The sequence below is a fragment of the Alexandromys fortis genome, unplaced genomic scaffold, assembly GCF_014885135.2.
Source record: "Alexandromys fortis isolate MF-2015 unplaced genomic scaffold, M_Fortis_MF-2015_v1.1 scaffold_87, whole genome shotgun sequence".
In the NCBI taxonomy this organism is placed as follows: Eukaryota; Metazoa; Chordata; class Mammalia; order Rodentia; family Cricetidae; genus Alexandromys; species Alexandromys fortis.
Genome location: NW_026067971.1, coordinates 7,665,094 through 7,692,324, shown reverse-complemented (window position 1 = coordinate 7,692,324; position 27,231 = coordinate 7,665,094). Strand labels below are relative to the sequence as shown.

General features: G+C 39.3%; 1 protein-coding gene across 7 annotated transcripts in view; it reads right to left on the bottom strand.

Moving 5' to 3' along the window:
• Positions 1-27,231, bottom strand: part of Ccdc18 (coiled-coil domain containing 18) — a 111,229-nt gene that overhangs the window by 52,025 nt on the left and 31,973 nt on the right. For all 7 annotated transcript variants that reach the window (XM_050155718.1, XM_050155715.1, XM_050155719.1 and 4 more), the window contains 8 exons: positions 26,763-27,054; positions 24,282-24,406; positions 22,520-22,680; positions 17,445-17,665; positions 8,887-8,997; positions 4,574-4,705; positions 2,064-2,198; positions 1,860-1,937 (listed from right to left, as the gene is read on the bottom strand). In XM_050155718.1, the coding sequence (XP_050011675.1) occupies positions 1,860-1,937; positions 2,064-2,198; positions 4,574-4,705; positions 8,887-8,997; positions 17,445-17,665; positions 22,520-22,680; positions 24,282-24,406; positions 26,763-27,054 (1,255 nt within the window). The remainder of the gene's footprint in view (positions 1-1,859; positions 1,938-2,063; positions 2,199-4,573; positions 4,706-8,886; positions 8,998-17,444; positions 17,666-22,519; positions 22,681-24,281; positions 24,407-26,762; positions 27,055-27,231) is intronic.

The following is a 27,231-nucleotide window of genomic DNA, read 5'->3' as shown; positions in this document are numbered from 1 at the left end:
TCACAATAAGCGTGGAGATCAGAGTTCAGATTTCCAGCACTCAAGTACAAAGCCAGGTATGGCAGCATGCATGTGTATCCAATTCTACCATTCGGGAGGCAGAGACAGGCAGATCACAGGCCAGACTAAATAGCTGAATTGGCAAACTCCAGGTTTGGTGACATATCCTATCTCAAAAAAAAAAAAAAAAAAAAAAAAAAGGACCAAGGAAGAGACCTGATTTCAACTTCTAACTTCCAATGACACATATGCCTATATACTACACATACAATACTGCTGTGGGAAATACTCTCCTACACTTTAAAGGTTTGTCACTCATATTGGCTTAATAAAACTCTGATTGGCCAGTATCGAGGAAGGAGACATAAGTAGGGCAACCAGACAAAGAGAATTCTGGGAAGAGGAAAGGCAGTCGCCACCCAGACGCAGAGGAAGAAAGATGAAAATGCTGCACTGAGAAAAGGTGCCAAGAAATGTGGTTAAACATAGGTAAGAATTATGGGTTAATTTAAGTTCTAAGAGTTGGGGAGGGGGAGGGAAAGCGGAGGCGGCGGTGGGGAAGAGACAGAAATCTTTAATTAATTAATTAATTAAAAAAAGAAAGGTAAAATTAAAAAAAAAAGTTCTAAGAGTTAGTTAATAATAACGCTGAGCTAAAAGGCCAAACAGTTTTTAATTAATGTAAGTACCTGTGTGTTTCTTTGGGACTGAACAGCCGCAGGACCAGGCAGACAGAAACCTCTGTTTACACAACACAAACATATTCTCTCACTCTCTCCCCCTCTGCCTTGAAGACATATTGTTTACATAGGTATATACAATCATAAAACAGAGTATAAAAAGAATTCTAGGCAAAAGTAGTCATCTTTATATTGAAGGTATTTATGGTACAAGATGACAGCATATTTAGACCTACTAGCACAAATAAAAATATAAGGAATATATAGTAGTTCTTCCATTTTTACAAGAGAAACATTTCAAAGGTTATACAATTGAATACTAAATATACTCCTTTTTCATACAGACAGACATGCATTTAATGCCTTTTATATCTTAATTAAGCATTTATCATGCTCTGTGGCTACAGCTATTATACTGTGAGGTACAACAGTAAAATTAGTACCTTTTGTTTCTTAAATTTGTTTAAATTATATTTATTTGTGTGTCGGTAGGGGAGATACGTGTGCATGAACCCTGCTCCCTCATAACAAAAATAAGTTTTGATAACATTCATAATTTTATATGAAAAACAAAGTATTTAAAAATACGTTTGTGTGTGTGTATGTGTTTATGCATGCGAGTACTCTCAGAGGCCAGAAAGGGTGTGGGAGCTGGAGTTACAGGCAGTTGTAACTGCCCAACAGGCTGCTAGAACAAAACTCAGGTCCTGTGCAAGATTAGCATACACAAACCAGGTGCCAGCACTCAGGAGGCAGAGGCAGGAGGATCTCTGTGAGTCCGAGGCCAGCCTAGTCTACGAGAGCTAGTTCAGGACAGTTGGAACTGCTACACAAGGGAACCCAAAACAAAACAATAAAACCAAAGGTGTGCACAATCTTAATCACTGAGCCAATTCCTGAACCACTTAATTGACATTTATATATTACAATTTTAATAATTTATTGTAAAAAAGCCATAAAAATGCCTGTAATAGTAAAACAGAGGCCTGATAAGCTGGGTTTAGCAGATAAAGATTCTTGTCTCCAAATCTAATTACCTGAATTCTATTCTTGAGATCCATTTATGATAGAAGGAGAAAACTAATTCTTGCAAGTTTTCCCATGACTTCACACTCATGCCATGGCATGTGTATGCACACAAACACACACACACATACACAAAAAGTATACTATACTAGCCTTGATTGTTTCTTCAGATACATGAATTTGCAATGCTTTCAAAGCTTCATCTTTCTTCGTATTTTCTTTTTCCATTTCCTGTAAACAAATTTTGATAGAAAAAATGTTTGCAAATAAATATTGAGAGTATATTAAATATATGCTACAGAAACATAAACTTAAAATTCTAGCTTTCAAATAATACTTTTAAAAAGATGACTTTACCACTTTACTTTCCGTCAAGAGCCTGTCTAGTGATTCAAGGTGATGTTGTTTACATAGTATATCTTGCTGCAAAATGGACATAGTCTTTTCTTGTTCTTTGAATTGCTGGTCTCTTTTCTCTAGTTGACTTTCAAGCTAAATATAAAATCAAGATTTTCATGTTATATAGTTTTAAAACATTGGGAACACTTTAAACGTAAGTATATTTGAAAGTACACAGATTTCTGCATTTTAGAAATTTCCTTTCGTTTCCCTTAATTAAAAAAATTAAATCATAAATCTCTTTTCCCTTTCTTTCATTATTCTTATTATTGACTGGTCTGTTTTCATGCTTTTATTAAATATGTGCAGTCATAAACAACATGAAATAAAATTTGTGTTGATATGTATGGGTCTAGTTCATTTATTTTAGGAAGTACTAGACTTAATATAAGAAATTAAGGTTTACTTTGATATCTTGCTTTGATTTCTGTAACATTTTCATTTCAGAAGATATTCTATTCCAAGTAGATCAAAATTTTTTTCTCTCTGCCTTTACCCTTTATTATTTCTGGTTTTTTTTTTCTATTTTTTTTTTAAAGATTTATTTATTTATTATGTTTACAGCATTCTGCCTCCATGTATGCCTGCACGCCAGAAGAGGGCACCAGATCTCATTACAGATGGTTGTGAGCCACCATGTGGTTGCTGGGAATTGAACTCAGGACCTCTGGAAGAGCAGCCAGTGCTCTTGTCCTCTGAGCCATCTCTCCAGCCCCCTATTTCTGGTTTTTTAGACTGAGTCCCAATCTATCATACTAACAACAAATGACAATTAAAATTATTGTAGGTTTTTTTTTCCTCTTATTTTATACTTTCATGTTCTAATAAGAATAAAATGGTATTTATTGTCTTTGTCTCATTTTTGGAATTTAAAGTACTTGCCTTCTTTGTTAAATGAGTTTGAAAGTAATTCATCTTCTTCTAGTATACTATATAGTAATGTTATTTCTTCCTTTCGTGTTTGGAAGAATTTGCCAATGAAACCACAAAGACCTGAAATTTTTTGGAATAATGTGAAACTAAGTTTCCTTTATTTCGTTTTGAAAAATCAGAAGTCATGATGCATTCCTGGCTGGTCTGAAACTTGCTACATAGCCCACACTGGCCTTGAGTTCATGGCCTACCAAGTGCGTTATTCAGTTTGTCAGCATTGTGTTTCACAGTCAACTCAGGGAGAACTGTCAGCCTCCGCCTCCCAAGCAGTGGCTGCAGCCACTGTCACCACCATCACCCTGCATGATACAGTTCTTTTATTCCTGATTCTTTTAAACCTTTAGCTCCAACTGATTACCAGTTTCAAATTTTTACTGAACATTTTTAGAGATTTTCGCTATTGATGTATTCTTTTTTTTTTTAAAGAAAAGGGGGGATGGTATCACATTTTATTTCATTTTGTATGTCTGTGTGTGCGTGTGTTTAAATGCATGAAGGCTGGAGGACAACTTCCAAGAGTCAGTCTCCTTCCCCTGTGTAGGTCCTGGAATCTAAACTCCAGTATTCAGGCTTGGCAATAGGCAGCTCTATCTGCTGAGCCAGATTAATAGAGTATCCGGTTAGTATGTACAATGCTCTGGATTCCATCCCCAGAACTACAAAATGATGATGATGATGATGATGATGATGATGATGATGATGATGATGATGATGATAGCATTGGACTCAAGTGTAGTGGTGATGCAGTCTTTAATCCCAGGACTTGGGAGGCAGAGAAAGACAGGGATGTATGTGGTCTACATAGAGAGTTCCAGGACAGCCAGAGATACATATGAGACCCTAACCCCCCAGTCCCTACCCCCAGGAAACGAAACAAAAATTATTTAGAAAGAGTGAGATTCTTATTATATGTCTTGCCATTAATTTTTTTATGCTGTTGTTTCTTTATTTGCACTTAAAATTTGGGTTAGAATGCTTAAGGTGATAGGGGATTCCCCTCTGTATGCTGTGATTACCATTGATTAATAAAGAAATTGCTTTGGACCTATAGCAAGGCAGAACTTAGCTAGGCAGGGTAAACTAAACTGAATGCTGGGAGGAAGAAGGCAGAGTAAGGAGAAGCCATGTAGCCCCACAGGAGACAGACACTAGAAATTTACCCAGTAAGCCAACCCTCGTGGTGATACACAGATTAATATAGATGGGTTAAATTAATATGTAAAAGTTAGCTAATAAGAAGCTAGAGCTAATGGGCCAAGCAGTGATTTAATTAATACAGTTTCTGTGTGGTTATTTCGGGAGTCTGGGCAGCCAGGAAACAAGCAAGCGGCCTCCCACTACATTAAGGTTCTTTTCACTACTAAAGAATACATTAGCCTGGTGGTGGTGCACACCTTTAATCCCAGCACTCAGGAGGCAGAAGCAGGTCAATCTCTGTGAGTTTGAGGCCAGCCTGGACTAAAAGAGCTAGTTCCAGGGCAGACTCTAGAGCTACAGAGAAACCTTGTCTTGGAAAAAAAAAAAAAAAAACTTACTCGTTCAATCTGTTTTTCCATTTCTTTATGCTGTTCAAGGTGAATTTTCTTTGCTTTTTCAAAAGCAAAACAAATTTTCTCATGTTCTGTATTGATATTAGATTCAAGGTTTCTTATTTTTTCATTCTTCTCCTAGAAATAAAAATATTGGGAAGAATATAACCAAAAGCTGTTTTAGATAAAAATACATGAATCTAGCAATAAACCTGCCACATTCCATTCGTTACACTTTTATCAATAATTAAACAAAAAGACTGATTTCCAGACAACATGGTAGACTAGAAATTGTCTCTGTGATGGTCCAGAGAAGTATCAGGATGAGCGAAAGCAGGAAAAGAGCAAACTCTGGAGATTCCGAAGAGGAGCGCTAGGACTGCTCAGCAGCATGGAGAGACAGGATGTGACGCCACAAGAGAGAGCCCCACAGAGTAGCTTCAACTGACGTGGCAGAGGGAAGGCCTCATCCAAACATTACCAGACAACCCTAGTAAACATGAGATCAAGAGTCCTGCTAACAAGACAAATCCACAGCTCTCACGAGCCTCAAATCCAGCTGCTGGTCTTGCTAGGACTTCTTGGATAAAACAGAACAGAAGTAGAGGAGCTCTCCTGGCCGTGGCTGGACACTATCTTCAGGGAACCTACTGTTTAAAACTAAAACGCTGGGGCTGGAGAGATGGCTCAGAGGTTAAGAGCACTGACTGCTCTTCCGGAGGTCCTGAGTTCAATTCCCAGCAACCATATGGTGGCATATGGCTCACAACCATCTGTAATGAGATCTGGTGCTCTCTTCTGGCCTGAGGGCATACATGAAGGCTGAACACTGTGTACATAATAAATAAATAAATCTTTAAAAAAAAAAAAGTAAACCGTTCTGGGGGTCAGCACAAAGGGAACGATCACAGGCTCCGGTTGAGAGACAGACTTGGGATGCAGCCGCAGAAACATGAGGGCAGGACGCTGACAAGATGAAGGGAGGGCAGTCAGCTGTGCTGGAGCTTCATCAGCTGAGAGTAACTCTAAAGAATGACAGCCATGGGTGTGCGAGTGGATGAGTGTGGGAACAGATAAATCTCAGCCAGGTTCACTGTTGCTGATAACAGCCAGAAAGTGGAAACAGCCTAGATGTCCACCACCACTGAATGAATGTGGGTGACAGCTGTGTGGTCTGGGCAGTGGAACCAGTATTTATCCTTAGTGCATGGAACCCATTCCCTATAGAGGGATACTTTGCGCAGCATAGGTACAGGGGTGAGGGTCTTGGTTCTGCTTCAAGTGATCCAACAGACTTTGTTGACCCCCCTTGGGAGGCCTCATCCTCTCTGAGGAGTGGATGGGGAGGCTAGGTGCGGAAGAGATGAGAGCGCGAAGAAAGGACAGAGAACGAACTAGGATTGGTATATAAAATGAGATTGTTTTAAAAATTAAAATTAAAAAAAGAATATAAGAGCCAGAAGGGATGGAGGACACAAATAAATAAATCAAGGCCTTCTGACACATTACTGGTCCATATAACTCACAGACTGTGGCGGAATGCATAGGGCCTACACAGTCTGTACCAGACAGGACCCTAGAGCTGAGAGGAGAGTGGATACTCACACCCATCGCTGACTCAGAAGCTACCTCCAATTGATAGCCTCGAAGAAATGAAAAATTGGTTTTCTTCAAGGGAGTCTCACTGGAGAAACAAACCGCTCTTTATGGTCAGCTCCTTGCCCACCAGTAAATGATGAACACAAAATGAACTCAATGACATTTGGGGAAGTTCTTTGTCTCATAATGTTAAGTCAGGGTATTTTTAAAATTTATGACGTCTGGTTTTGGATGTTCATGGAATTTATGTGTGTGCCTCTATATCTACATGCACTTCTTCAGCTCTTCGTTATGTCCAGCTTTGGGTCATGTTCCAGTTAGTGTATTTATTGTTATGGGTGTGGATCTGGATGGAAGGGAAGATGGGGAGGCATAGGGAAGAGGATGAAGAGGGAAAACTGTAACCAGAATATATTTTATGTATTTTTTTTTAACTTTTGTGAGACAGGGTATCTCTGTGTAGCCTTGGCTGTCCTGGAACTCATTTCGTAGACCTGACTGGCCTTGAACTCACAGAGATCCACCTGCCTCTGATTCCTGAGTGCTGGAGTTAAAGGCCTGGCTAAAAACCTATTTTCAATGAAAGAAAAAGAAAAGCTAAAAATAAATCCAATACCTTGAAAAGGATACAAATAAGCAAATTAAGAAATTAAAGAAACCAATCCAGGAATTCTAGAAGAAAGTAAGCTACAGAACAAAGAAAATCATCAATATGGACAAAGTTGACATCATGGAATAAAATAACAAAGAAACAGAACAATCTAGAGATTCAGACATAAATGTGCGAGGTGAAGAAGCACAATGGGTCAAATAAAGAAAGCATCACCTACAGAGCTGGGGGTAGAGGAGGTGTAGCATGAATTATAGTTGGTTTTAATAATAAAACCCAGAGTCAGATATGGGGTTAATGCTGAAGATCAGAGAAGCAGAGAGGCCAGGTACTAGAAAGTTCATTGCCTTTACCAATGCTCAGACCAAAGGGGCAATACTGTTCTTCAGACTCCATCTACCTCCAGCTTAACCTCAGTCTGCACTGAGCTCCTGTCTCCTCCCACCATACATTGCTCTCTCCACCCAGCCATACCTATCCTGTCTCCACTTCCCCAGTGCTGGGATTAACGGCCTACGACTCCAAGTGCTGGGATCACCTTTGTGTGAGCTCTGTTTCTCTTTTAGACAGATTCAATTTTGTATAGCCCATGCCTTGAACTAACAGAGATCCCTTTGCCTCTGTCTCCTGAGTCCTGGGATTAAAGGTGTGTGCCACCACTCTCTGGCCTCTAGTGGCTTAGCTCTGCACTCTGATCTTCAGGCAAGCTTTATTTGTTAAAACATAAACAAATTATCAGTATAAGAGAGATACTAGGGATGAAGATCAAATTGAAGAAATATTACTTTCACACATCAGTGGACAGGGATGGAGAGAAGGAAGCAGCAGGACAAGGAAGAAGAAAAAGAAGGAAAAAGAAAGAAAGGAGGGGGAAGGAGGAGAAGGAAGAAGGAAGAAGAAAGGAAGCAGCAGCAGCACAGCCATAACTCAGAAACACTGGGAAACTACAAGGATACCAAACCTAAGAATGCATTGGGTAGGGGAAGGAAATGAAGTAAAAACTAGCCACTAGAAACAGCTATTCCCTGAAGCTACTGCAGAAAACTTAACAAATTTTAAAATGCTAAACACTCAAATCCAAGAATCTTTTAGAACCATAAACACAAATGACCAAAGAAGAGACTCTCTACAACATATTCTAGCCAGTATTTCAAAAATACAAAGCAAAGACAATCCAGTAAGATGATTCAAGGGGTAAAGATACTTGATACAAAGCCTGAAGACCTGAATTAAATCCCTGAGATCCACATGGCAAGAAGAGAAAATTGTCTCATAAACTGTCCTCTGACTTCACATGAAAAGGAAGATACCCAGTGTTTGCCTGGTCAGGTGGCAGATGCCTTCAATCCCAACTCTAGGGGATGTGAAGACAGGAGGATCTCCATGAATTTGGCCAACTAGGGTTACATAGTGAGATCATGTCTCAAAACAAACAAAAAAAGATTCCCAGTGTTGATATCTGGACCCTACATATGCACACATGGATAAGTACGCTTGTATACACAAAGACGTAACAATTGTAAATATACAAACACTAAATGTTCTGGCTGCAATTCCAAGCACTAAAAGGAATAAAAGGTTAGATAAGTTCTGACAGAATAATAGTGGGTGACTTCAACGCTGTACTATCATCTTTAAATCAGTAATCGCAATTAGAAACCAACAAAGAACCCTCAAAGTCATACTGTGGTGTGGGAGGTGCTTCTGTCTGTGCTGCTTTCCTGGTTAATGAATAAAGAAACTGCCTTGGCCTGTTGATAAGGCAGAACTTAGGTAGGCGGGGAAGACAGAACTGAATGCTGGGAGAAAGAAAGGCAGAGTCAGAGAAGTCATGGAGCCGCCAGAGACAAACATGCTGAATCTTTGCTGGTAAGCCACTGCCATGTGGAGATATACAAATTACTAGAAATGGGTTAAATTAAGATGTAAGAGTTAGCCAATAAGAAGCTATAGCTAATGGGCCAAACAGTGTTTGAATAAATACAGTTTCTGTGTGCTTATTCCGGGTAAAGGCGGCTGGGACGAACAAGTGGTTCCTTGCTGCTACAATACTACATAATAGATAAAAAAGACTAACAATTAAAAAGCAAAATAAAATGGCAGATTTTACCATGAGCTCCTGTTCAAGTTCTGCATTTTTTGCAGCAATAGAAGAATATGCAATAATTTTTTCTTCCAGCTGTTTTTCTAGAGTTAAAAGTTGAGAACATTTCTTTGTCATCTGAAAAAAAAAAAAACAATGCAGCTTTAAAAGAAATGACATACATTTTAAAATCAAATACCTATTCATCATTCCAAATCTGAAATACACTATAGCTAATAAACCAGAGAAATTTATGGTAATCGATAAAAAATACATTGAAAACTTTTAAAATTTTTTTGGTTGTTTTTCAAATCAGAAAGTTTTCTCTGTGTAAGCAGCTCTGAAAAGCTCTGTAGACCAGGCTGGCTGTTAACACACAGAGATTCACCTGTTTCTGTTTCCTGAGTGCTGGAATTAAAGACGTGTGCCACCAATGCCCAGCAAATAATCTCTTAATGTATATACTTAGGAACTAGAACTAGGCTGGTGATACAACTCAGCAGTAGAGTACTTCTATAACGTGCTGATAGCCCAAATTACTATAGCCAGCAAAATAATCAATCATACAGAGAAAAAAAAACATTAATAATAAAACCTAATTTAAGCAGCATCCATCTACCTATCTAGCTATACAGAAGGAACTAGATGGAAAATTTCAGTCTCAAGATTTAGCACACCCAAGAAAACACAAGGAATAAATAACCCCAGAACATAAATCAAAAGACTGGGGAAAGCCAGGTTGTGATAACACATGCCTTTAATCCCAGCTGTTGTGGGAAGATCACTTGTTTGTTTTTTGGATGACCAGACTCCAGAAATAATCACACAGAAACTATATTATTTGCAATACTGTTTGGCCAATAGCTTAAGCATATTTCTGGCTAACTCTTACATCTTACATCTCCATTAATCTGTGCATAACCACAAGGTCATGGCCTACCAGCAAAGTATCAGCATGTCTGTCTCTGGTGGAGGTGCCATAGCTTCTCACTATCTCCTCTTTCTTTCTCCCAGCATTCAGTTTAGTTTTCCCTGCCTACCACTATTCCCTGCACAGGTCCAAAACAGTTTCTTTATTAACCAATGGTATACAGAGGGGAATTCCACATCACCTAGCACTCAGGGAGACAGAGGAAGGAAGATCTCTGTGAGAGGCCCTCCTGGTCTACAAAGTAAGTTCCAGGACAGCCAGAGCTACACAGAGAAACTCTGCCTTGAAAAAAAAAAAAAAAGACCCTAAAAATTCCACTAAACTCTACTGATGTGGGATTTCCCTCTGTATGCTGTAAATACCATGGGTTAATAAAGAAACTGTCTTGGCCTGTGTTAGGGCAAAGAGTAGAGCTAGGCAGGGAAACTAAACTGAATGCTGGGAGAAGGAAGGTGGAATTTGGAGATGCCATGTAGCCGCTACCAAGCTGGAATCTTTCCGGTAAGCTACAGCCTCATGGTGATACACAGATGAATAGAGATGGGTTAATTTAAGAGCTAAGAGTGAGGTAGAAATATGCATAAGCGAACAAGCCAAGCATTGCTGTAATTAATACAGTTTCTGTGTGATTATTTAGGTACTGGGCAGCCGAGAGCAAACAAGCAGCCTCCTACAATACTCTACAAGTGGTAAGTACTTTCAGCAAAGTACTTTCACAATAATTTCACAATATCTTAAAAAAGTAAACAGAAAGAAGTTTAGAATAACCAAGCAAGTGAAAGACTTTAGTAATAAAAGCATTAAGACACTGAAGAAATGAAGACCTTAGAAAATGGAAATGATCTCCCATACTCATGGATGAATAGGGTTAATAAAGTGAAAATGGCCATCCTACCAAAAGCAATCCCCATCAGAATTCCAATACAATTCTTCACAGAACTGAAAACCATTGGCAAAGTGGAAAATCATTTTTTTAGTTTTATATGGAAACACAAAATAGCTGGGATAGCTGAAAACAATCCTGGATAATAAAAGAAACGCTGCACGGATCACCATTCCAGATTTCTAGTTGTACTACAGAGCAATAGGAATGAAAACAACAACATAACATTGTCATAAAAAGAGACACATTGATCAACCAATCTAATTGAAGAGTCAAAGGTAAGTCCACACACCTACAGACACCTGATTTTTATCAAAGAAACCAAAAATACATACTGAAAGACAGCATCTTCAACAAAGGTGTTGGTTAAATTGGATGGCTACATGTAGAAGGATGCAAATATATCCATAATTATCACCCTGTATGCTGGAAGCAAAGACCTGTATTTTGATTATAGCCATCTTAGTCACAAAGTAAGATATTTACCTCTGCAGGGCAAGTTCCTGGCCTAGGAAATTAACCCAGTATCTTATCTCCCTGTGAGACCTGCAGGCCCCCCCCCCTTCAGAAGCAATTAGCATTTCCTTTGCTAGTTTAAAGTCACAGACCCTCAGTATCCCCTTTATCTCTTTCTCTCAGCCAGAGAAGCCTAAGGACCTGACATTCCAGCATCCTACCCTCTCCCCCTACCCCCTGCCCTTTTGCTATAAAATGCTCCTGGGAAAAAATAAAGTTTGCAGTTTGATCAGAATTCAGGCTTGCTGGACAGTCTATGTCTCTTGTGTCTCTTGCCCTTCGCCTCCAGGCGAATTTGGTTCTATTCGTGTCCCGCTGGTCAGGACACCTGTACAAAACTCAACCCCAAATGGAGCAAGGACCTTAACCTAAGACCAGATACCCTGAATCTGAGAGGATATAAAGTGGGGAATAGGCTTGATTCGTTGGCATAGGAAAAGACTTTCTGAACAGAACACCGATAGCACAGGAACTAAGACCAACAACTGATTAACGGAACCTAAGGAAACTGAAAAGCTTCTATATGACAAAGAATACATTATTGGGGCAAGGCAGCAGCATACAGAATGGGAAAAGGTCTTTATTAACTACACATCCAATGGGGGATAAAATCTAAGATATATAAAAAACTAAAAACCTGGATATCAAGAAAACAAATAACTCAAGTTAAAAATGGAGTACAGAACTAAGCAGAGTTCTCAAAAGATAAAACACAAATGGCTGAGAATCACTTAAATGTTCGACACTGTTAGTCTTCCTCTAGGAGAAGCAGCTTCTGCCTCTCCCCACTTCTCCCCTTCCCCCTTCTCTCTCTCTCTCTCTCTGCCCTTCTCCCTTCCTTTCCATAACCACTAAATAAATATCCAACTCCACTCAGTATGGTGTGCCTATCTGTGTGTCTCCCACCCACCTGTGGCATGGTCTCGTGCATAGCCCCTGCCTAGGACTGGCTGCTCCCGCTGCCCACTGCTGGCAACTTGCACCGTCCTGGGACCCACTGTCTGCCACCGCCAGGGACTTGCAGAAAATCCATTAAAATTAGGGAAATGCAAATTAAAACTACATTGAGATTTCATCAGTCAGAATGGCCAAGATCACTAAAACTGATAGTTCATGTTGGTGAGCATGTGGGGTAAGGAAACTGTTATTCTCGGCGAAGGGAGGATCTATTACCAACTCAGAGCATATTATGGACTTACTAAAAGCTTCTCATCTCCCTAAAGCCATAGGAATTATTCACTGCTGGTCTCATCAATCTGACAGTTCTATTGTCTCCAAGGGAAATAACCGAGCTGACAGAGCAGCTAAGATGGCAGCACTCCAGAGCCCAGGCCTGCCTCAGCTACCTCAGGGAGTACTTACAGCACAGCCCACAGCCTCACAGACACCTCCTGACACCCAACAGGTGTCCTACCTACACCAGCTTTTTCATCCCAATGAAAAAGCCCTACTTCATTTTGTAAAAACACATATCAAACCCACACCTGAGGATATCAGGTTCCTAAAAGCCACCACTGCCTCCTGTCAGATCTGCCAAAAGTCAGATCCCAGGACCAAATATCGTAGCTTCCCTTTCCCTACCCACCAGGCCAGGGGCTCCCTTCCGGGAACCGAGTGGCAGCTGGATTTTACTCATATGCCCACAGTCAGGAAAATTAAATATCTCCTGGTTTTGGTGGATACAATGTCTGGGTGGGTTGAAGCCTTCCCCACCTCTAACAAGAGAGCCCAGACAGTCTCTGATGTTCTTCTCCGAGAGATTATTCCCCAGTTTGGACTCCCGACTTCTCTTCAGTCAGATAACGGCCCAGAGTTTACTTCCCAGATTTCTCAAAATCTGTCTAAAGCACTTGGAATCCCCTGGAACTTCCACATACCGTACCACCCTCAGTCTTCAGGTAAGGTAGAACGGACTAACTGCTCTTTAAAGGAAGCTCTCATGAAGATGTCACAGGAACTCCACCTCAATTGGGTAAGACTCCTGCCCCTTGCTCTTCTCAGGCTTTGGGCTCTCCCAAAGGGCCCCCTTTTCATTTCACCCTTCGAACTCATGTATGGGCGGCCGGTTTTAACCCCTGGCCTGTCATCGGGAACCTCTGCCCTTCCTGATCACCTGCTCACTCCCCTCCTTTTCCACTTATGTTCGCTACTGTGGGACTTCACAGATCACTCATTACCTCAGCCATGTGCTAATACATGTCCACTGCCAGTTAAAATAGGAGATAAGGTATTACTCTCACCCCCAGGTCAACGTCCCTCACCTCTTTCCCCTAAGTGGCAGGGTCCTTTCAGAGTAATTCTTCTAACTCCCACAGCTGCCAAGCTTGAAGGAGTCCCTCATTGGATTCACTTATCACACCTTAAACCATTTATCTCCACGGCTCAAGATAATCCTTCATACAGGGTAACCCAGACAGGACCCTGTTCTCTCAAGTTCCAAAGGGCATCAGGCTCAGCCCCCCCACCCCATCCGACACCTAATCCTCCTGTGTTAATACACCTTTCCTTCTCTAAATTCCTAAATAATCATTCAGCTGTCATTACAGATCATCAAATACGAAGTCAAGGGCTCGGGCGGTAAGCAGATTCTTAACAAAGTTCTTTGACATAACAGGTCAGTCGCTGACTGCAGCAGTGACCCCTGAAATGTTAAGGAACATACGGTTTAAATCTATTTCTTTTAAGACACTTTCTTTAAGCTCCAGGACGCCAGCCCGCCCCACCTAAACAAACCAAACACAAGCAGATCATTAACGGAATAAGTATAATTTAATTTTTTTATCATTCTTAACCCCAGACCTCCTAACACTCCCCCACCCCAAATCTCCCCTCTAATTTTCCAAACCTCCTCCCAAACCTCCTCTCCCCTTTAATTTTTTTTCTCTACTAATGCGACTTTTGTCTTTCAGCATCTTAACGATGACCCAGCTACTCAGGAGAAGCCAGACGGATACAATTTCTTCAATCAAGCCACCTCAAAACGCCAGCGGACAGGACATAACCAACAGGACATCGTCAAAATAATCGGACACTCCCTGGATCCCTCGACGCCCAAAGCCAGCAGGAAGCAGTCATGACAGACTGGACTACACCCCCATTCCTTACCCTTTAAGACCCCCCCCCAATTTTTTTTAATAAAACCAAAAGGGTGAAATGTTGTTCCTTTTGGAGACTACAGCTCCCAGCATTCCCCTGGACTACTGCGATGACATGTGCAGGACATTTCTCCCAGACGCCCTTGCGTTACCCGTTAAAAACGGGAGTCGCCTTTAGCCGTGCTCTCTCCCCCTCACTACCCTCTCATCTCCTCACACCCGTACCTCACCTGTTGTTACCCCCCCCCCATTAAAGTGCACCCACGTGGGACTGCCGCATGTCCGTGTCTCCTTCCTTAGCCGCACCACCGTGTGTCTCGCGTTTCACCTCCACCCTCTCCTCTTCCCCCGTTTTTAAGAATAACAGAAACAGTTATTCATTGCCAGTGGGAGTATAAACTAGTACAGCCACTATACAGATCAATTTGTCAGTTCCTTGGAAACTGGGACTAGGTCTACCACCAAATCCAGCCATACCAATCCAGGGCATATACCCAAAGAACTCTATAGCCTACTACCAGAATAGTTATTCATTCATATTTATTGCTGCTCTATTCATAAACTGTAAATGGCCTAGATGTCTACCAGCCAGTGAAAGAATGGTACATTTACACAATGTGGTTCATTTACACAATGGAATATTGTTCGGCTAGTGAAAGTTAGCTGGGCGTGATAACACATGCCTTTAAGCCCAGCACTTGGGAGGCAGAGGCAGATCTCTGATATTATGAAACTTGCAGGTAAATGGATGGAGATAGAAAAAAAAAATCATCCCCAATGAGGTAACACAGACCCCCCCCCCAAATATTGTATATCCTCTCTTAGATGTAGCTTTTAGCCTTTAAGACTTAAACAGGTGTGCTACAGCCTGTATAACAACAGGTTAGCTATCTTGTAAAGGGAAACTAGAATATATAATTGTAGAGGGTAGGGGAGACTGGACTGGGAGGACTAAATGGGGAAAGGGATGGAGAAGGGTAGGGAAGAGAATACAGTGAGGAACAGCCAACACTCAAGGCCATTTGAGGGCTCAAATGGAAACCTATTTATTCAGTTGTAAGTAGAATCTTCCTAAAATAGATACATAAATGAAAGAAATATAAATAACAGGAGACAATGCCTCAACTAGACGTCTATCTTTTGCCACCAAGTGAAACCTCCAGTGTTAGGAATGGGTTAAATCTAGTAGAGTCATTCACCAAAGGGGACCCATGGAAACCCCAAACATCTCAGGCTATTGCCATGGCTAGCAGGTGCCCTCCACAAATTGATGGTAAGGCCCTATTACTGAAGACAACACCTACATATCTCATGGAATGTGGAAAAGTCAAGTTGGTGCCTAACTGGGCCTTCAACCCTACTGACCAGTGTCCATAAACTGAAAGGTACTCTGCATGCTGCTCCAGAAGAAAAGGTACTACTAACCCTAATCTAAAATGGTGAGGTGTTGGTGCAATCACGGCTCATGTTGTGGGAGTAACCAACCCCTCTCTGATTGGATTTAAGGCCCACTACACAAGCTGGAACCCACACCTGATACTGCTCAGGTGACTAAGAATCCGAGCAGGACTGGCTAGGCCATGGACCTAGGTGAAAACCAAATACTACTGGTTCTGCTAAATGAACAGATCAATAAAATGACTCTTAAAGACATTCTGATATACCCACTGATCAGTCTCATCCATCCGTTACCAGAGAAGCTTCTTCATGCAGTAAACGGGAACATAAAGATCAGGGGCTCTTTTAAATTATTATTCTTTGTTTTGTTTCTTAGTAGGTATATGTTTCTTGTGTGACTTAGGGGAGGGTGTGGGTGTTTTTACTTTTGTTTGCCTGTTTTGTTTTGTTTTTTTTTTTTCTAATATGAAAGAGAGAAAAAATGGCAGAGTTTAGTAGGATCTGGGAGGAATTTGGAAGAAAAGAAAAATATGATCAGGATGTATTTTTTTTTTCTTAAAAAAATATTCCAATTTAAAGATTTATTTTAAGGGGCTTATGGGACATTCTCTAATCTATGAATAAAAGACTTTCAAAATATGAGAAGAAAGCTTTCTCAGACAAAACCTATTTACTGATAGATCTGCACTGGGAAACTTTTTAGAAGTTGTAAGGCAGAAGAAATATACCATACAGAAATTAATGAGACAAATATATAATTTCTTTTAAAAGATTACCTAATTGAAAAACATGCATAGTTACCTTTCAGAATATAACCCACAGTATTAGATTCACATGTAACATTTTAAAATTATATTCCTGAGTTATACCTGCTGAGTCACAGTTGATAGATTCTATTACAGTGCATAAAGATATGCCCCTGGGACTGGTTTAGTAAACACTAAGCAGCCAATAGCTAGGCAGGAGGTGTGGCTGAAATTCTGGACAGAGAAAGCTCTAGAAGAATGGCAGAGTTGCCAGCAAGACACAGGGGAAGAAGACATACAGGAAAGAAGGTAAAAGCCACAAGACACATGGTAACATGCAGATGAATAAAATCGGGTTAAAAGAGCGAGTGGAACAACCCTATGCTATAGGCTGGCCTTTTTATAATCAATAATAAGTCTCCATGTTGTTCTTTTTGTTTATTTGTTTTTGCTTGTTTGTTTGTTTTTGTTTTATGAGACAGGGGTTTTTCTGTAGCTTTGGAGCCTGTCCTGGAACTAGCTCTTGTAGACCAGGCTGTCCTCGAACTCACAGAGATCCACCTGCCTCTGCCTCCCGAGTGCTGGGATTAAAGATATATACCACCAACGCCCCGGCTTTGTGTTGTTCTTTTGTGAGCTGGAGACCCAAAGAAATATCAGTCTACAGCCAGGAACCCAGAAATCTCCATGTTCACAGCATTCCAGTTGGTGCTGAAATTTGAAATTCTCTATTACCACTCCTTGTCTTCCAATCAGAACCTAAGATCAATAAACGTGTACTATCTTACATTAACATATTTTATTAGTTCCATCAAATTTGAGAACTTTTAGCTACTAGGTAATATCTTCCTACTTTCAATATAAATTAAACATACATTTCCATTACAGTTCTAAAAGACATGGTACCATTTTCCAAAGCCTTATGAATCTAGACTTCAATATTTACAAAACCCCATAGTAATACTATTTTTTTACCTCAAAGTTTAGTACTTATACCCGAATAAATCCAAACTTACTTCACTTTCCAGTTTGCTAGCATTTGAAGCTTTCTCTAGCAGTTCCTCTTGAATCAGCTGAAATTGCCTAGTTCTGTGTGCCATGTTAACCTTCAAATCAGAATTCTCAGCTTCTACTTGTATTAGCTTAGCACGTAGTTCTTCTATTCCAGTAGCAAGTCTTTCTTTCTCTCTTTCATACTGCTTGTTTATAGTATGTTTGTTTCTCTCCTTCACATTTTCTGAAATTTAACACAAAAGAAAAATTGCTCTAAATCAAAGTTCTAAGAGTCAAAAATTGACTTAATTACTTGAAAGATTTAATAATAAAGTTTATTTTCTTATTTAAATAATTAAAGAATATGCAACTTAGTAGCTGTAATATAGCACATAAAAAGACTTGTAAGGACAAAAACTCAACTGATGCACAAAAGGCCTTCAACAAAGTTCAATATTCTATCACAATAAAACAACCTGAGCTGGGCAGTGGTGGCACACGCCTTTAATCCCAGCTCTTGGGAAGCAGAGGCAGGTGAACCTCTGTGAGTTTGAAACCAGCCTGATCTACAAAAGCTAGTTCCACGACAGGCCCCAAAGCTATAGAGAAACCCTGCATAAAAAAAAACAATAAACAAACAAACAAACAACGTGAAGAAACTAGGCATAGGAGGAAGATAAGTCAGCATAATAAAAGCTTTATACAACAAAACCTTTGGCCAACATTATATTAAATGGGAGAAAATGAAGACTATTTCCTTCAAAACCTTGAACAAGACAAGGAGGTTCACTGTCTTGTCTCTTATTTAAAATAGTTCTTAAAGTCTTAGCTAGAGCAATACTATAAGAAATAAGGGAGGGGGGGGTCCCAATTTGAAAACAATATGACCTAATATTTAAAGTACTTAGAAATAACCTAAGGTAGCAAAAGACTGTTGTTGTTCTTTTTGTACACTGTAAAGATGTGTCTTTGCCAAGACACCTTCTGATTGGTTTAATAAAGAGTTAAATGGACAATAGCTAGGCAGGAAGAGGGTAAGCAGGACTTCTGGGAAGAAAGAGGGAAGAAGAGATGAAGCTAGGTGCAGGAGAGACACTAGAGGCCATGGAGAGGAAACAAGACACAAGATTGAAGAAAGGTAATGCCACAGAACAGAATACAGATTAACACAAATGGGTTAATTTAAGTTATAAGACCTAGTTAGGAACAAGCCTAAGCTATAGACCAAACATTCATAATTATTAAGAAGTCTCTGTGTCATTATTTGGGAGCTGACTGATGAGACAGAAAAGATCTTGCTACAAAAGACCTCTACAATAAAAAAAAAAAAATTAAGAGAATGTAGAAAGAAACTAAAGACAACAGTATTAGTTGGAAAGATCTCCTGTGTTCAGATTGGCAGAATTAATTGTGGGAATGGCCACAGAACTCAAAACAAACTAGAGATCCAATTTGAAATACCCATTAAAATTCCAATGGTGTTTTTCACAGAAATGAAAAAACTATTTCTTTTTTTTTAAACATACCAATCCTAGTTCCCCATCCCTCCTTTCCTCCAACTCCCCCAACTTTGCCCCCACTCTACACCACCCCAAGCTGTTCCTCAGAGAGGGTAAGGCCTCCCTTCGGAAGAAAACTAAGTCTGTCTCATGACCTAGTTGAGGTAGGACCAAGGCTCCCCCACACCCTCCACCGCGGGCACCTAGGCTGAGCAAGGTATCTCTCCTTAGAGAATGGGTCAGTTCATGCATTAGGGTTTGATCCTGGTCCCACTGGCAGTAGCCCACATACTGCCCAAGCCACATGATTGTCACCTGCATTCAGGGAGTGAACCTAGTTCTGTGCTATGCAGGTTCCCCACTTGTCAGTCCAAAGTCAGTGACCTCTCACTATTTCAGGATCAGATAATTCTGTGGTGGGTTTCTCCATCATGGTCTTGACCACTTTGTGCATTGATGTGGGATTTCCCTCTGTATGCTGTGATTACCACTAATGAATAAATAACTGCTTTGATCCTATAACAGAGCAGGGAGGGTGGGGCAGAGCAGAGCTAGGTGTGGAGGACTGGACTGAATGCTGGAAGAAGGGAGGAGTCAGAGACAAGCCATGGAGCCTCTGCTGGAGATAGACATGCTAAAACCTTGCTGGTAGGCCACAACCTTGTGGTGATGCACAGATTAATGGAGACGGGTTAAACTAAGATATAGGAGTTAACAAATAAAAAGCTAAGCTAATGAGCCAAGCACTGATTTAAATAATAATTCTGTGTGATTATTTCAGTTCTGGGTGGCCAGGACAAACAAGTGACCCCCCCACACACACACACACACACTACAGTTCATAACTCTTTCGATTGTACTCCGGGAGCTTGGCCCTGTGCTTAGCTGTGGATCTCTGCATCTACTTCCATCTGTTTCTGGATGAGAATTCTAGCTTCTCTGGGGTTGTGGACTATGGGCTGGTCATCCTTTATTTTATGTATGATATCCACTTACGCGTGAGTACACACTTCACTTGTCTTTCTGAGTTTGGGTTACCTCACTCAGGATGATTTTTCTAGTTCCATCCATTTGCCTACAAATTTCAGGATGTCATTGTTTTCTAACCACTGAGTAGTACACCATTGTGTAAATGTACCACATTTTCTTTATCCGTTCTTCAGTTGAGGGACATAAGGTTGTTTCCAGTTTCTGGTTATTACAAATATTGCTGCTATGAACATAGTTGAACAAATGTCTTTGTAGTACGAGTGTTCATCCATTGAGTATATGCCCAATAGTGGTATTGCTGGGTCTTGAGGTAGATTGATTCCAATTTTTAAGAAACCACTATACTGATTTCCAAACTGGCTGTACAAGTTTGCACTCCAACCAGCAATAGAGGAGTGTTCCCCTGACCCCTGACTTCACATCCTCTTCACTGTTTTTTATCTTAACCATGCTGATCAGTGTAGGGTAGTATCTACGAGTTGTTCTGATTTGCATTTCTCTCATGGCTAAGGATATTGAGCATTTCCTTCAGTGTCTTTTGGCCATTCCAGATTCTTCTGTTGAGAATTCTGTTTAGATAAGTATCCCATTTTTAATTGGATTATTTGGTAGTGTGATGTCCAGTTTCTTGAATTCTTTGTATATTTTGGAGATCAGCCATCTGTCAGATATAGAGTTGATGAAGATTTTCCCATTCTGTAGGCAGTTGTTTTGTCGGTGTCCTTTGCTTTACAGAAGCTTCTCAGTTTCAGGCAGTCCCATTTATTAATTGTTGATTGAAGTATACTACTGCTGTTATATTTAGTAAGTATTTTCAGGTGCCCATGCATTCAAGAGTACTTCCCACTTTCTCCTCTGTGAGGATTAGTGTGGTTGGATTTATGTTGAAGTCTTTGATCCATTTGGACTTGAGTTTTATGCATGGGGAAAGGCATGGATCCATTTGCATTCTTCTACATGCCAACATATAGATATGCTCGTACCATTGGTTGAAGATGTTTTATTTTTTCCATTTCAAAATTTTAGCTTCTTTGTCAAAAATCAGGTGTTCATAGGTGTATAGATTAATAGCAGGGTCTTCAATTTCATTGGTCCACCTGTCTGCTTTTATGCCAATATCATGCTTTTTTTTTTCATTACTGTAGCTCTATAATAGAACTTGAAGAGATGGTGATGCCTTCAGATATTCCTTTATTGTACAGGGTTGTTTTGGCTATCCTGGGTGTTTTGTTTTTCCATATGAAATTTAGTATTGTTCTTCCGAGATCTATGAAGAATTGTGTTAGGATTTTGATGGGCATTGCATTGAACTTGTAAATTGTCATTTTTACTATGTTAATTATATCTATCCATGAGCATGGGAGGTCTTTTAATTTTTTGATATCCTCTTCAATTTTATTCTTCAAAGTCTTAAAATTCTTGACATACAGGTCTTTCACTTGTTTGGTTAGAGTTACCCCAAGATATTTTGTAGTGATACTTCACTTGTATTTTAATAAATAAGGCTTGCCTGAAGATTAGAGAGTAAAACAGCCTCACTGGCCAGCCTTACAGCCAGGTAGTGGTGACACACACTTTTAAACCCATTAGTAGCCACACTAGTTTGCCATAGAAACCAGGCAGTAGTGGTGCATGCCTCTAATCCAACCAAGCACTAGAGAGGAATATAGGATGAGAGAAGACAGCTCTCACTCACAGTCTCATTCTGAGATTCCTGGAGGCAGGACTGCCATTTCAGACTGAGGTAGAGGTATGAGCCAGTGGCTGGCTATTTTGCGTTTCTGACCTTAGGCTGAACCCCAATATCTGTCTCTGGGTTTTTATTAATCATGCTACAGATAATGTCTGTCTTTGAGGTTGAGGTGTTTCTAGTATGCAGCAGAAGGATGGATTCTGTTTTCGTATCTAATCTGTTAGCCTGTGTCTTTTTATAGATGAATTGAGTTGGCAGAAACAGGGCCGGTGCCTGTGGGAGCAGAATTATCACCAGGTGCAGCCTGAGCAGCCAGGCTGCGGCCTGAGAAGCAGGCCATTGACTGCAGAGTTGCAACTGCTGACTCAGATAGCAGTAGATTAAGGCACAGTCACTGTGTCAAAGTAAAAATAACACACCTGCCTCTACCTCCCAAAGGGCTGGGATTAAAGGGGTGTGCCTCCATGATTGGTAACCTGTCTATTTGAAACAGGTACATATTATTGGATAAAATTTTGTTTCAGCAATATAATTTTTTAAAAATATTTATTTATTTATTTATTATGTATAGAATATTCTGTCTGCGTGTATGTCTGCAGGCCAGAAGAGGGCACCAGACCTCATTACAGATGGTTGTGAGCCACCATGTGGTTGCTGGAATTGATCTCAGAGCCTTTGGAAGAACAGGCAATGCTCTTAACCGCTGAGCCATCTCTCCAGCCCCTCAGCAATATAATTTTAAAATAATGCATAGTCTAACAATTATACAATAATTCTTTCTGTCTTTTCAAACCATAAGTATTAATAGGAAACTAAGAGTACTTTTTTTTAATGCTATCAATAATCTGTTCCTTTAGGACACTATCAACAAAAACTGATTATCATTTATTAAAGTAATTCAATATAAAATACTCACCAATTTGACTACCACCTAATTTAACAGGCTCTGTTTCTAAAGTGTTTACTTTGCCGCCTTCTTGAACACCATCACAAGAAGCACACTTCTGAGACAACTGATTCACAGTTAGGTTTGCATGAAGCTTCTGAATTTCAGCCTCTTTTATTGCAAGCTTAATCCTAGCACAAAAGAAAAGAAGCAGAAATGACTAAGATTCTATTTTTTTTTTTTTTTTGGATTTTTCGAGACAGGGTTTCTCTGTAGTTTTTGGTTCCTGTCCTGGAACCAGCTCTTGTAGACCAGGCTGGCCTCGAACTCACAGAGATCTGCCTGCCTCTGCCTCCCAAGTGCTGGGATTAAAGGCGTGCGCCACCACCGCCCGGCTTAAGATTCTATTTTTAAAGTAATATTTTTCACCTTTAAAACTGTAAATACTGGGTCAACAAGATGATTCAGTGAGGAAAGTGCTTGTCGCAGAAGCTTGAGGACCTGAGTTTGGCCCCTGGGTCCTACAGTAAGAGAGAAATGACTCCTGGAAGTGGGGTTTAACTCCATGTAACTGCTATGGTGGGTGTGTGTGTGTGGGTGTGTGTGTGTGTAATAAAATAATGAAATGAGTAAAAACTTTAAAAATCTGATAACAGTCAACTCTTATGCAAGACACACAAATTCTTCATTTGGTATTTTTGTTTTTCTTTTTTGAAACAAGATCTCTCCACATAGCTCTGGCTGTCCTGAAACTTACTACATAGACCAGACTGGCCTCAAACTTAGAAATCCACCAGCTTCTGCCTCCTAAGTGTTGGAATCGAAAGCATGCACACAGCCAGTTAGGAATGGAATTTCCTAACAAACTACTATCTGGACTGCAAGCTGCTTCAGCCACTTCTCAAACATGATTTTAAAAAAATGAAAATATAAATACTCTACAACCTATAAGCTCTGTTAATAATGGAACAAAGATTAAAAACTACGTAACTATCAGAGAGGATGGATAAATTAATTGTGACACAGTTCTAGGAAAGATTACTACAACTATATTTTTTAAACATAATTCTTTATTGATTCTTTGGAATTCCTACAACTATTAAGGTAACCAAACAAATGTATCCTTTGACCGATTACTCTATCTTAATAAGGATGGAATTTTTTTTAGATTTATTATATACATATATATGTATAAATATATATTTACACACCTACATATAGTTTTTTAGAGATAGGGTTTCTCTGTGTAGCTTTGGAGCTTGTCCTGGAACTCGCTCACAGAGATCCACCTGCCTCTGTCTCCCAAGTGCTGGGATTAAAGGTGTGCACCACCACCACCTGGTAAGATTTATTTCACTTTTAATTATGTGTATATGTATGTCTTATAGGATAAGGTATGTAAACATGAATGCAGGCGCTAGCAGAGTCAGAGATGTCCTAGAGCTGGAATTCCAAGTTGTTGTTAGCAGCCTGACATGAATCCTGGGACTCTCAACATTCTCTGTACAGCGGTACACTCTCTCTAGCTCTCACTCTCTCTAGCCCTAAAGAATGGATTTTTTTAAATGATGCTAAGCTAATATAAACATTAGTATACATATTTACAACTATGTAAGAATATAAACATTTACAATATAGATAATATTAAGAATCAGTTTTAACTTGGGAAGTCTACATTTTTATAAGATTCTCTGGAATTTCCTATGCTTTTTAAACTACTCAACTAAGCATCTTAACTTAAAGATTAACAAAACATTCTATTTACTGTAACTTTCAAAACTGAAAAGCATACCTCAATTCTGAAATCATCAATTTATTTGCCTCACAGCAGCCAAGGCAATTGTCCTCCTTGTTAGAAAAAGTATTCGTCTGGTGCTTAGAAAGAGATGACTTATAGCCAACTACTTCTCTTTTTAACTGCAAGTGTAAAAACAAACATTTATAAACTTATGTATAAGATATAACTGTTTTCTTAGAATTCTCAGGTTAAAAAACATGGAAACAATCTGGCATCTATCAGTAGAATATATAAGCATGTTTGAGTTGTGCAAATCAATATGAATACATTTCAAAACCTAATACTTAATTAAAATGAATTACAGTATTTAGAAATAGTTTTTTCAAAAACTCACAAAGCGAAGTTTTTCTACTAGATGCATCTATATGTAGCAATATTTGGAATATGGATAGGAAAGATATAAGAATTTCAAACTAATACAGGATTTTACAACGTAGTTATGACAAAGAGCGAAGCACTCAATGACTAAAAGCTTCGAGCTATAACCAAATCAAGTTTTCTAGAAATGAAAAGAACTCCATATTCCCAAGTCAGACTTAGCATTTTATGAAACAAAGGACTAAACATATATTATAACCACCTTTAGAATCATGTGAAATCATTCTTGACACTGAGCACAAATACAAATTTCAATTTAAAATAAGTATATTAAAATGAATATATATCTGCATATTATGTTTCACTCTTAAAAGGCAACAAATTGTAAACTAACATCTTGGTAAATAACGTCTAAGCAGATAAAGCAAAGGCAAGGAGCTTAGAACCTGTTCCTGCTAATTGCTCATTAGGTTAATATTTCTCTGTAACCACATTTTTGAATAGTGAAATGACGTTCTCAAATCTGATGATTTCCTTATGACTGACGACACGTTAATACTGGGGAAAATGTGCCATGCACTCTACATTCATTCTTAAGTAAACAAACTGTGTCACACCTGTATAATTTTCTCATTCTTACCTTTATTTCATACCTATCAATGTCAAATTTCTGGCACATGGACATTTGCCTTTCTAATCTCATTGGCATACATGAATATTTTTAATTCCATGTTAGTCTAATAAGTATATATAAAGTTTCTGAACATTAGCCATCAGAAAAATAAAAATTAAAACCACAGTGAAACACTAGTTCTCACAGACTAAGATGGACATAGAGAGACACAACAAATGTCAACAAAGATGAAGAGAAACAAGAATCAGTACTAGAAGAGTTCTAACTGTGTAGAAATTTTAGGAAACATTTTGATATGAATTTCCCAGAAATTTTATTCTTAGGTATCTATCCAAGAAAAACTGAAACATGTCATCAAAAAAACTTCTATGGGGCTGGAGAGATGGCTCAGTGGTTAAGAGCATTGCCTGTTCTTCCAGAGGTCCTGAGTTCAATTCCCGGCAACCACATGGTGGCTCACAACCATCTGTAATGAAGTCTGGTGCCCTCTTCTGGCCAGCAGACATACACACAGACAGAATATTGTATACATAATAAATAAATATTAAAAAAAAAAAACTTCTATGCCAATATTCACATAAGCACTATTAATACAGACTAAAAGCAAAAATAGCCCAAATGGTCACCAATTGGTACTTAAATAAGGTATGGTATATGGATACAACTGAATACTTTTTGTGGTGGTTTGAAAGAAAATAATCACAAAAGGAGTAGCACTATCAGGTGCGGCTTTGTCGGAGGAAGGGTGTCACTGTGGAGGTGGGCACTGAGGTCTCATACATGCTCAAGATACCGCCCAGTGTCTCAGTGTACTTCTTTGTTGCCTGCATATCAACATGTAGCAGATCCTTCTCCAGCACGGCCATGCCACCATGCTCCCCACAATGATAATGGACTAAAGCTCTGAAACTTGTAAGATCCTACTTCAATTAAATGTTTTTCTTTATAAGAGTTGCCATGGTCATAGTATCTATTCAAAGCAAAAGGAACCCTAACTAAGACACCATTCAACACAAAAAAGAAATGAAATACTAATATCTCAATGTGAATGACTCTCAAGAAATGAAAAGTAGAGAAAAAAAACAACATGCTGTTATAACTGTACTCATATGAAATGTCAAGAATCGACAAATCTATAGAAAAAAAAACTATAGCTGGTTTTCCCGAAGTGGGTGTACTAACTGTGGAGGCACCAGCGATCTTCCGGGGTGGCAAAATATGTAACACTGGAGTGTGGTGACTGTTACAAAGTTGTAACTTTACTAAAACTCACTTAATAGCATACCTTAAAGGAATGAATTTTCAATATATAAATAACACTTCAACAAAAATCTTTTAAAATTCTGTGCAGTTCTTCTATATGGCATCTCAGAGACTAAGAAAGGGTAAGTGTGAGGGAAACAACAGGCTGAACAGACAAGGAGAAGAACGTAAGCCAGTAGAGCAGCCACAAATGATGCTCTGTACACCAGCGGCTTCCTCTTCCACCGCAGTCAAGCGTTCTGCACTTCACACACACTTACCGGCATCTGGGACATCAGTTTTTCTAAGCTCCGCAGCTCCAACCTTGAACTATCTATTTCCTGCTGACACAAATCCAGTCGTTCATTCTGTGCTGCAACACGAACCTTCAATTCTCGGTTTTCATTTACTAAAGAAAATTTTTCTCGCAATACTTCATCTCTGTCTTCTAACTCACTCTCTAGTTTCAGGATACTTTGCCTAGATTCAGTTAACTGTGACATGACTTCTGAATTTTTCATTGCCATAATTCTTAATTTTTCTTTTCCATTGTTATTCTCTTCTTTTAACTGCCTATAAAGAAAACAGCATTAAACTTAAAATAAAATGAGCATACATTTTCAATAGTCACATTTACATTGTCTTACTTTAAAGCAAGGGAACAAGGAAAAAAAAGGAAAAAGTAGAGGCCAATATTCTATATGAAAATAGCAAATATTCTCAACAAAATGCTGCACACTGAACACAACT